Genomic DNA, 12,595 nt, shown 5'->3' on the forward strand with positions numbered 1-12,595 from the left:
TTTGAAAACAAACTTTATGAAGTCACAACCTAACCAACAACAACAAGACATATCAAGCTTTATGAAAGTAACGTCACTCGAACGGTTGGCTCAGTGGAAGAGCCCTCGCACGGAACGCAAGAGGTCGCGGGTTCGTGTCCCGCATCATTTATAAATTTTGTTTTCATTCAATTTGTTCAAATTATTTTAGCCTGCAAATGTACAATTTTGATATCTAAAGCCTGATAATTATTCCAAAAATATGTTCATCACTACTAGTTTACTCTTTTAATCTTTGTAACATAAAATTAATGTGTTTATTCATTCTGGGCTGATTAATAAAAATATTAAACAAACATAATATAATATCAGCTTTATATTTATTTGTTGTTTATGTAAAAAATCATCTCACGCCATTATATCTTATCACATTAAACCTTTGCTTAATTTAAATAACTTCTCTGTATTATTTATTGGTTTTGAAGATTATTGTCCCTAAAACTCAACAGATATGTAATAAAAAAAAAATTGAACACTATTCTCATGAAGCAATATTGTATTTTCATTACCTGCACTATGACTTTACAGCAGTTTTCAGCTGAATGTATCATTATCAACTTATATTATTTTATCTACACCCATGCTTTAAATCCTCTATTAAAGATTCTGAAACATTTAGCTTATTGCCAACATTAAAACACCCAATGTTCTAATAACCATTACATCATCCAAAAGAGTGTTGTAATGTTTTACTGAATTTCATAACAACACTCCTATGTTTTTTTTTATCCCTTCATGCGCAAAGAGTTTCAACATACAGCCACATTCTTATTGCTCGATGCGTGGTATCTGTATGAATTTCAAAAAAATGTTAGCAGTAAGCTAACTGTTCCAGAATCTTTTAGAGGATTCATATTTTGGGTGTAGATAGTCTTGTATGTAACTGTTGATAATTAGGTATTAAAACACTCATGTGATACTATTATCACACTCGGCTTCGCCTCGTCGAATCCACATTCGTGTTTTAATACCCCTTATTACACAACAGTTGCATAAATAACTATTACATAACAGAAAGTTTAAGTTTTTGAGGAACTTTTTGCACCACTACCTATTATAGTATACAAAAATTCTTATTAAATATGAACATATTCCACATAAGTGAGTATAATATAACCGATAATTTATAATTATTGAAAATAAATTAAATTATTAGCGGCTGCCTGCTGACATCACATCAGACTGTTATATGATAAGGTTCCGTCCCACTACAAAACTGCGAGGATCATTTTAAATGTGACTACTGGGTATGTTCACAAATTTATCTGCAATTAAAGTTTGTTCAATGGCCCCGTTATTAATTATTTTTAATAACAACTCAAAATAGTAGTCACTTTTGAGTTTATATCAAGTTTTATAGGAGACCATACAATATGAAACAAGTTTTAAGCCACTATGAAACACAATTCAAATCAATTGAATTATAATCATCATGCAATAGCGATTGTGTCGCTTATTCTTAGAAACAAAATGTATTAGGACAATTTTCGTCCTAATACAATTTGTTGCTGTCTGTAAATACAATAAAATTATCGAGCTATACTCGCAAGAAGCAAAGAAATAACAAAATCCATGAAAATTTCGAACAAAGAAAAGATGCATAAAATGATATTCAACATTTGAAACCGACATCTGCACACAGAAACAACGCTGAAGTTATTGTAAGACAATCTTATTACGGTTGCGGTAAGATTTAAATCAAAAAATACTAGTCTTTCACAGTGAATTATGGAACTAAGCCTTTTATAAACCACACCATTCACATAACAGTCAACGCCATTTTTTTAATGACACCAGTTTCATACAGATGTTAAAGATACAACATTAAAAAACTAATATTCATCATTATTAATAATTGGGAAGTGTTGGACTCTGCCGGTAGACCAGGCTATGGTTAAACACGCTCCATCAGTGAAGTTTTGCTGGAAGGCCATAGTTGACGGCATTTCACAGTCGTCTTGTGGCTGCACCAAACAACTGCAAGTAAATAATATTTCATTATTATCATGCCGGGCATGAAATTCTACAACTGGATGTCAAATCCTTCATTAAAAGCAATATTTCATTGAAGTAAATTAGTTTTGAGACGTAACAAAAGGTTTAAGTTTGTAACTACCAATTTTTGGATTGTATTTTATCTTTGCATTGTAGATTTACTTATTGATTACAGAAAAATCTCTAGATCTTAGACGTGTTCATATCAATTAACATTGACCTTACTAGAATATAATAAATTAGACTTTTGGCTGACACTCAGATATAATCTGAATTATACTCACCAAGGAAAAACATTAAGTTGCATCATCATATAGGTTGTGCAGAAAACAGCAATTATGTATGATTCCTCAAACATGAGTGCAAGGTATTTTCCAGTAGGATCCCAACACATGTCAAGGATGGGACCTCCAATACATTGCTCCGATAGTTGTACTTTTGTTACATCCAACACTGGCTGTGCTTTGCTATCTTTTGCACCTGAAAAAAGGCATAAAGGCATAAAAGGCATAAAGGCACACACTAAAAGATATTGTATTCATGATCATCATGGATATCTCTTCCATTTCTCAGGGATATTTTTTAAAGGAGGATCACCACCTCCCACATTCTTTTGCAACACCACTTGCCACTTCTCTCTCGTCTGTACGAGGTAGCTCATTCAATAGTATGGTTGTATGTGGAAGAAAGTTTCTTAAGAACTACACTGCAGAAAAACGCTACACAGCCCAATGGTGAGGATGATATCCATCTTTGTGCCTTGTCATGTGTGAAGGTGGACTTGGGCACAGGAATCAGCTCAAATAGCTCTTCCGAATACTACATTTGAAAGATGCGGTGGAAGATACAAGATTAAGCGACATCTGTATGCAACGTCAAGAGACCTAGAATTTCACATAGGTTGATTATGGGGTGCACACAGGGTTACCATTGATTTTGTAAGGCTTTCTAACTTGTCTGGATTTAATAAATTCAATTCTATTCTTCCTACTGTGGCTTCTGTGGAAGACACACCACACATTTGCCAGTATCACGTTAAAGTAGACTACCAAGCTATGAGTATGTGTCTCCAAGTTTAACGGTAATGATCGGTGTTAAGATTACATATAGTTTTATTTTCTTATAATATCTGAAACAAATAATATACATGCTATTACACTATAAAGAACATACACAGATAGAATTACTTAAATTATTAATTAATATAAGTACTTAATGATATTTACAACTTAATCTTATTTATTTTAATATATTTACACAAAATATTTACAAAAGGAGTGTAAACTAGGGAGAGGAGACATTTAATGGAGGTTGGAAGGGGGACTTCAGCGGGTATATAATTGTACAGAGAAGATTGCATTAAGGGACAACTGAAGAACAAATGATCCATGTTTCCCTCATCAAGGCCACAATCACATAGGGAATAATCTCTTATTCTAAGTTTAGCAAGAAAAACTGGAGTGCAGGCGTGGTTTAAACGTAAGCGACATATAGTCGAGATTATTGTTTTACTTTGGATACATAGTAAAACAATAATTTCGACAAAATGTAGGATACTACATTTTGAGAACCGAGGTTTTTGAGGAATTTCTGGTTGGAGTTCTCCATAAAATTTTGCTTTTGAAGTTTTAGAAACATGCCAAATGTTTGACCAACTCTCATACATCTTGGGTTTCAGGGTAGAGCACAAGTCATGAGTGAATATTTCAGAATACTGAAAGGAACCTGAATGAGCAGCTGATCTAGCACAGGCATCTGCATTTTCATTACCAGAGATGCCCATGTGACCTGGATTCCATGCTAAAACTATGTTAATCTTGAGTTCATAGCACTCTTTCAAAGTTTCTCTTATTTTGAGAATAATGGGAAACTGACTTTTTGACTTAAACAGATTTGAGAGAGTTGATTTGAGGCAACTTTTAGAGTCTGAAAGGATAATAGAATTGTTCATGTTGTGAGACTTAACAAATAGAATAGCTTCGAGTATGGCGATTGATTCCCCTGTAAACACAGAAGTTGTAGGTGGGCAGCTATAACTCAGTATAATTCTTGTTGAGGGAATCTATACTGCAGCCCCAACCGGACTCATGTCTGTTTTTGAAGCATCCGTGTAGATTTTATACCAATGTCTGAGTCCATTATATGAGAAAAAGTTTTATTTGCTTCTATAGAAAACTTATCAACACCTAAGTCTAAAATTACTGAGGGTTGGAAAGTAAGAGCATTGAAAGGCATAGAAAATAAAGGCAATTTAGAATTGAAAGAGAGGTTTAGAGAGCTGAGAAAATAAAAGGTAACTATTTATAACGCAAGGTCTTTTGTCTTCAGGTACAATATTATTATCATTGTATAAAACAGCTAATTGTTCTAATTTTTGGAGTAAGGGATGAGCTCGGCAGCCAGCTAGTTTAAAGAAAAATTTATTGGCAAGGAATTGTCTACGTAGTGAGAGGGGAGGATCCACACATTCTACTTGCATTGCATTAATAGGGCTGGATTTCATTGCTCCCAATACTATGCGTAAACATTTAGCCTGAATTCTGTCCAATTTATTCAGACCTGCTTTGTTTCCTGTGATTAAAAAAATTGTGCCATAATCTAAATTTGTGCGAATTATGGCATTGTATAATAGTTTTTGATTTAAGGGGTGAGCTCCCCACCAGACAATGAGCGAAGAATATTAATATTTTTCTCACATTTCTGTGACACATAAGCAAAATGCTTGATACCTGATAATTTCTGATCTAACCAAATACCTAGAAACTTAGCATTATGAACAACTGGTAGTACAACATTATAGATTTTAATTTTAATAGGAGGAAGAATCCTTTTATTTGTGAACAAAACTACTTTGCTTTTAGATGTTGATAGAGATAGTCCATGTTGCATTAAGTATTCAGCAAGAAAATCAAGGGCGTTATTTAAATGATTAGATGAATCTTGTATAGACTTGACAGAAGAATACAGGACAATGTCATCTGCATATTGCAATATCTGACAGAAAGGTGTTACGGTACTATTGAGGTCGAGGGTATACAGATTATATAGAAGGGGACTAAGGACTGAGCCTTGAGGTAAACCTTTCCAAACTGACTTAGGAGGGAGGTAAGAGGATGGAACTTTAATAGTGACGGTTCTCTCCATCAACATGTTACATATGAAACGAGATAACTTCATGGGGATACTCAGCTGGTTGAGTTTACTCCTGAGTAGAGGAAGTGAAACGTTATCATATGCAGATTCTATGTCAAGGGAAACTCCCAAAAGATGTTCTTTTCTGAGGAGTACTATTCTAATGTCAGTTGTAAGGATACCTAGGCTATCTAGGGAACTCTTGCCCTTTCTGAAACCATACTGGGAGTTGGAAAGGAGATTATTGTTTTCAAGAAAACCACTCAAGTCTGTGTTTAAACATGATTTCAGAAACTTCTGCAAGAGCAGAAGAGAGGGCAATTGGCCTATAGCTGGTGGCTTCAGATGGATTCTGACCAGGTTTAATAATAGTTGACCGAATTTAATGGGTTTTATAGTTTGGCCTGAGGAAGGGTCTTCCTCGATACGAGAAACATGGATCATAAATGGTCCTCTATCAAGATCCGTATATTGTTTACAACCAATAACTAAACTTGGGTCACAATAAACATTCTGAATGGAAGCAGAAGCCAGATCCGTGTCAGTAATAGTTGTTTTTGCAGCGTTGTCTGCTGAGTTATCTGTAAACGCCGTTTTGACCCGGCGAGTGGGGGAATATCCGGAGGATGGTAAAATGTAAGACGGATGTCTATGTTAATAACTAATCTTACAAAACATAAAAAAGTCCACCACCAAAAAGAGAAAAGGAAACTCCTGTAATCAAATTAACAATAGGCTACGCCCTTACACAAAGCCCTTTAAAAAAATGATCACTGAATTTCCGACCTTGACTCACGCGTGGTAGCTATCTCTATCTCTATTTATAATTAGGTGTAATAAAGTTTTAAAACACACATGTTAACTAATATCTTTGCGAAAAACGGAATCTAAATGAGATCAACTTAAAAATCCAGACTTTTATGGAAACATCAGGCTTTTTGACAGAACTTTTCAAATTACTAAATGGTAACCCTAGGTGCACCAGACCAGAAATGCCAGCAAAACTCTTCTTTAACATAGTCATACAGGTTGAACTTTTCCCTACAGTTATATGAATACAGATCTAATCTACTTTTATCCATAGTGTATAAAACAAAACCACTTTAACAGTTGATCTTAATAACACTGATAATAACATTTTATTGAATACTTTTATACTTTTTTTATGGCTACAAGCAGGACATTCAGATGATGGTAATTGATACACCCTGCCTAATACAATGCAGTGCCGATCACGATTCTAAAAATCTCAAAAATTCTGGGCAGCACTACAATTGTGCTCGTCATCTTGAGTGTAAAGTCTCATTCGCCCAGTAATTTCACTAGCTACGGCACCGAAGCACAACAGTGCTTACACATTACTGCTTCACTGCAAAAAAAGGCTCCATTGTGGCACACATAATCTAGCCATTGTTCTGTGCAAAGGGGCCTCCCACTGGTGAAATTCTAGTAGAAATACACAAATATTTAAAAAATTGTAATTATTACAATTTTTAAAATTTTTCAGTAATTAATAAGAAACCTTGCAGCATATTATTGTTTATCTTAAATGACCAATTGTATACATGAAATTTACCATTGAGGAGTCCAGTGTTTCTTAATGCATACACTATAGGTTCTCCTTTCGCAGCAAACAAGACAATATCTTTTGGTCCCCAACAAGCAGCGACTACCCTACAACCTTGAGCACACCATCGTTCTGGTGTCCATGTAATTGTGTCCCAAACCCTGAAGTCAAAAAAATCTACTGTCATAAAATTTTCAATATGCTTGCTTATTTGCCAAATTTGAGAATTGTAGGCCTGGTTACAGAGTTAAGTTTGTCTTAACCTTCCGAAATCGGCAAGTGCCCCTGCTCGCCTTGAATCGGCGTGATTTTGGAGCGCGCGCAGCGGTCTTTCAATACGTATTATTTTACGTGAATTAATAGATTTTTTATAATTAGGATGATTTGAGTATCAGAAAACTATTGAAACAAATTATGAGACCATGCAAAATGCCATCTTATAAACAAAATAAAGGTCAGCAATTGGTCTGGGCGACGACGTTATGGTGTATGGCACTTTCGATTTTGGTGTATCTGAAGAACGCAGGGCACTAGGCCCTGGTGCACTTGCCGATAAGAATTTATTTAAAAGTAATGTTGTTCACACAATTATCACCATAATTATATGCAATACTCAACATCAATACTATTATAATATCTAGAAATAACAATGCATGAACACTATCAAAAAGGCACCACCAAATTATAAAAACTGCTTTAAAGTAGGTACTAAAGAATTCAATCTTTAATGAAGATCATAAATGAAATGGTCAACAACAATCAGATAATTTTGTAGATCTACAAAAATAGTGAGTTAAGTTTGTCTTTCTAGTTAGATTAAATCTAAATCTATGTCAAAATAATGTAACTGATACATGAAACGAATGTAACACAGTTATAATTACACATGTTTTATTTAAATGTGTAACTCTCGGGTTAATCAAATAAAATATATTGACAAACCTAAATATAAGAGATGATGTGGCAGCAAATATTTTACTAGCATCCAGAGACCATCTTGCAAACACAATCCCACCTCCTGCTACCCTTCTTAATGGCACTGCAACTTCCATAGAAACATCCCAGACCAGCATTGAGGTATCTGCTCCACAACAACTCACAAGCAAATCTCCATTCGGTGACCAGCTTACATCTGTGACAGGACTGTGGCCAGACCTAAAAATATATTCAAGAAGGGAGACATAAGAGAAAAAAATTGAATAAATAAATTTATACTCTATTTCTCCATAAATCCTCAATCCACTATAAAAACAATGATTTTTAATACAGCATTTATAACTAATAAATGTATCATTAGCAATTATTGTTCTGTAAAATGTTACAATCACAACATTCATTTGATATTATATTATATAATTTATATTTCAGTACCTTTTCAAAACAACTGCATTACTAGATGATGGCTTTGTAAACATAGAATTAGGATCAACAGTCCACACAATAACACCTTGTTCACATCCAACAGCTATTTCTGAAGCTGAATATGGTCTCCAACTGACTGACGACACATGTGTCTGAGCCTTACACTTTAAAGTGGAAACAAATGTGACATCTGAGCAATATATCCTTACTGCATCGTCTGCTGTAGCAATTGCTATTTTTGTAGTATACGGATGCCAAGTCATACATTTGACAGGAGCAAAACTCCAATTCCTAGTTCTGGAATACTTCGAAACAATTTTAGGGCCAATATCCTTCAAATGAGGTTGTAAGAAATACCGAAATGTTGAAAATATACTTGTGACTTTCAATGCATATGATGCAGTTATTGCTAGTAATTTGCTTTCCCGATTGATTCTGGTATCAGCAGCAATACTCAGTGCTTCCATGAAGCCCTGGTTGTACCAGACACTTGATATCTTCTTCAAGAAACTATCTTCAACATTTATATACATGGAAACGTTTTCATCCGATATTTTGTGATGATGTAAATCTCTTGTCACATTTATTACAGGATGCTTTTTGATCTAAAAATAAATAATTACTAAATATAACGACAAGTCATTAAGAAAATACAAGAATAAAATAAATCCAACATACTGAATCATTGCGATCATTTCGGGTCAAAGATTGGTTATGATTTTCATATAGATCTTGAAATCCATCGAAAATAGACATTTTTATAACTTAAGAAGCAAGAAAATTCAACACCTTCAACGTGTTGTACTTATGATATTTTCCTATAGTTTCAGGCCGATAAAATATTTCAAATATGATTATTTTTAAGATTTGTTTTTGTTAACGGCAAACGGTTACCTACTGACAGCCGGTACAATATGATATGACGTTGAAAAAGAGACAAAGAATACCTATATTTCACAGAGTAACAAAATCTACGATCAGAAAGGGCGGGAAACTTAAGATCGGTCGCACGTAATTTTAATAATTTTTCATTTTATTTTTAAATTTCATGTAAATATTTAGATATTTTGATCAGATAAGTTGTAGTTTGTATATATTTTACTAGTTAGTTTTTATTAAAGTGTTAATTTGTGTAAATTTCATCCTATTGGTTAGTCTTCTTCTTCTTCTTCTTCACTTTTATATGATATGATGGACCCCCCGGATGATCCTGGGGGGACAGCCCCTGATATAGGTCATGTAGTGACAATATCTAATAATGACGAAGGTAGCACGATGGATACAGATGGTTCTGTGTCTCAGACATCTAGTGGCCGTAAAAGAGTGTCAGCTCGACCCAGAATATGCAGACACTGTAATAAAAGACGACGAAAACACCGTGGTGATAAAAAGGATATTAAGGAAAGTGATTGAAAATGTGTAGACATTAGTGACAAACAAATTCTTTCCAAAGTCGATTCCTGCAATAATTCTTCTATAGTAGTAGAGACCATACAAAAAAATAACACAGACACTCCACAACAGCCACAGCCCCCTGTTGCAAGGCTGTTATATAACTCATTAGATGCTGCTCCTTTTGTTGTACACATTCAGAAACAGTATTCATCTCCCGATGATAATGTTACTTTACATCCAGTTACATTTGGTCGTTTTCTCAAAAGAAATTCTATTAAAAATATTGTGAATGGAAGTTTAAAAAGGATAGGCCGGAATAGGTTATCTATTTCTTTTTCTAAGTACCAAGATGCATTTGTTGAAAACAAAAATTTAGAAAATGAAAAATATAAGGCTTTTATTCCATCATTTTCTGTGAGTAGAATAGGAATAGTCAGAGGAGTACCAGCTGAGTGGTCTGAAGAGGAAATAAAAGATAATGTTTCTGTTCCTATTGGCTGTGGCCCAATCATAAAAATTAGGAGAATAAAACGAAAGATGATGATTGATGGACAAAACCATCTTAAATGTACTGAGTCTGTGGTATTTACTTTTGATAGACAGTTTTGCCTAAACGAGTATATATGTGCTACACTTCTCTTACTGTAGACTTGTATATATATCCTACTATTCAATGCTACAATTGTTGTCGGTTTGGTCATGTGAAATCTCAATGCAGATCTAAACCAAGATGTTTTAGATGTGGTCAAGGACATAGTGGTGATAACTGCTCTGTTCAAGATGATTTTATATCTTGTTGTTTATGTAAAGGTTCCCATATTGCAACTGATAAAAAATGTTTAGAATATGAAAGACAAAGAGCTATAAAGGAATCAATGGCTAAAAACTGTATTTCCTATTCAGAAGCTTCAAAGATACATCCATCTGTCTCTCGAATTTCATATGCAGATACATTACTCTCATCACCTAACATCACTCCTAATACTTTTCCAACCCAGCATCAACATTCAACACCTAAAGCTATAAACAATACTTCATATAAAAAAACTGTTTTTGTTAAACCAAAGCCTCCACCTACACTTAGCAAAGGATATGACAAATCTGCTCACCAAGAAATTTTAAGGGATTTTAATATTCCCCAACCCTCTAATGGATGTGCATTAATTAACAAAGAAAATGAAAATCCTTTGGAATCCTCAGTAATTGATTTAATTATTTCTCTTATAAAATCTCTTAGTCAATCGAATGAATTTTCACCGTCCAACGCTGCCTTATTACTTTCTGCAATTACTCAAATTTATAAACCAAATAATGGACAAAGTTCTTCAATGGAATTGTCAAAGCATCACTCCTAAAAAAAGTGATCTTATTTATTTATTAAATAAATATAAACCTTATATCTGTGCTCTTCAAGAGACATGGTTGAAACCAGGATCTTTATTTAAGATTCGTGGTTATTCATGTCTCAGAGAAGATCGTGTGGGTGGGCATGGCGGAGTAGCCATGCTTGTGAAACACCCTCTTTCCTTTTCTCTCTTCTCTATTCCTTCTCACAGTAATGATTTTTCTATTATTGCTGCTTTAGTTGAAAATATCTGTTATGTATCTATTTATATACCTCATCCTTCTTCTGCAATCTTAAATGAAATTAAAGATATTATTTCCATTCTTCCGAAGCCTTTTATGATCCTTGGTGATTTTAACTGTCGCCATGAATCCTGGGGTTACTTATCTTCTAATAGTTATGGTAACACATTAATAGATATATTTGATTCAGTGAATTTGTGTATATTAAATGATGGTCATCCTACACGACGTTCTCATCCTGACGAGGGCCCAAGTGCTCCAGATTTAACAGTCACTACACCTAATCTTGCTTCTTCTTTGTCCTGGGATCCATTACGATCTACTTTTGGTAGTGATCACTTCCCACTATTATTATCATTTCCAACCTGCAATAATAACAATAAAGTATTACATAAAACTTATTCTCCTCGTTCAAAATATAAGCTTAATGATGTTGATTGGGATTTATATAAAGATCTAATAAAAAACAAAATTATTACACTTCCAAAAATTAATCCAGGTACAGAATCTCAGTGTGCAGATTCTTTAGCAAAAATCTTTATTGAGGTTGCCAATGAGATATTTCCAAGTAAAAATAGCTCTTTGGGTTTTATTCCTTCTCCTCCTTGGTGGGATAATGAATGTACTGAGGCAGTAAAGAGAAGAAAATATGCTGAAATTACATACTGTCAATGTTCTACTGATGAGAATTTTGAAATTCTTACAAAGAGTATGTCAGAAACTTCAAAATTTCTAAAGAAAAAGAAATTTGATGGCTGGAAAAATTTCTGCTATTCAATATCACCTGATGTCAAACCATCTCTTGTATGGCAAAATATAAGAAGGTTTAGATCTGCATACAAAGATTCATCTCCAAAATCAATCCCTTTTCATTTAGTTAATAGCTTTTTAGATAAATTGGCTCCACCTTTCGTTCCTGAAGACTTAATAATTGTTTACCCTGTAATAAATATAAATAATGATAACTGTTTTGGTTTAAACAGTATATTTTCTCTCACTGAACTAAAAGGTGTATTGTCTCATGTTAAGGATTCTGCTCCAGGACTGGACGGTATTCCGTATTCCTTTATCTCTCATTTAGATGATGGTGCTTTATTTTATTATTTATCTCTTATAAATTCCATAGTGACATCTGGTAACATCCCCTCCACGTGGAAACGTCAAGAAATAATTCCCTTACTGAAACCTAATAGGTGTTCTTCAGACCATTCTGCCTATCGCCCAATCGCACTTTCTTCTGTTTTGATGAAAATTACAGAACATCTTATAAAAAATCGTTTAGAATGGTTTCTTGAGCATAACGGTCTATTATGTGAATCCCAATTCGGCTTCAGACTTGGGAAAAGTACTATTGATAGCTTAAGTATATTCATTTCTGAAATTCAATTATCATTTTCAAATAATAAATCAGTAATAGCTGCGTTCTTAGATATAAATTGTGCCTATGATAATGTCGTAATAAGTATTTTAAAGAGTAAGCTTTTACAACTTAATATACCTCTGCTATTAACAAATTTT

The 12,595-nt window shown here is 33.9% G+C and overlaps 1 protein-coding gene across 1 annotated transcript; it reads right to left on the reverse strand.

Annotated features, from left to right (window-relative positions):
- Positions 1-340: 340 nt before the first annotated feature.
- Positions 341-8,988, reverse strand: LOC126965247 (aladin-like). The gene is made up of 6 exons (XM_050808745.1): positions 8,774-8,988; positions 8,105-8,700; positions 7,676-7,888; positions 6,743-6,894; positions 2,319-2,514; positions 341-2,016 (listed from the first exon to the last, which is right to left on the reverse strand). Exons 1-6 carry the CDS (start codon positions 8,849-8,851, stop codon positions 1,872-1,874), a joined length of 1,380 nt encoding a protein of 459 aa, XP_050664702.1. The 5' UTR covers positions 8,852-8,988; the 3' UTR covers positions 341-1,871.
- Between the last annotated feature and the right edge of the window lie 3,607 nt (positions 8,989-12,595).

This window comes from Leptidea sinapis, chromosome 7 (genome assembly GCF_905404315.1).
Source record: "Leptidea sinapis chromosome 7, ilLepSina1.1, whole genome shotgun sequence".
Taxonomy (NCBI): domain Eukaryota; kingdom Metazoa; phylum Arthropoda; class Insecta; order Lepidoptera; family Pieridae; genus Leptidea; species Leptidea sinapis.

Coding starts and splice junctions, on each gene's coding strand:
- LOC126965247 (XM_050808745.1), bottom strand. CDS start 8,851: ATGTCTATTTTCGATGGATTTCAAGATCTATATGAAAATCATAACCAA. Junction 7,889..8,104: donor AATGCAGTTGTTTTGAAAAG/GTACTGAAATAT, acceptor ATATATTTTTAG/GTCTGGCCACAGTCCTGTCA. Junction 2,515..6,742: donor AAACACTGGACTCCTCAATG/GTAAATTTCATG, acceptor GCCTTTTTTCAG/GTGCAAAAGATAGCAAAGCA.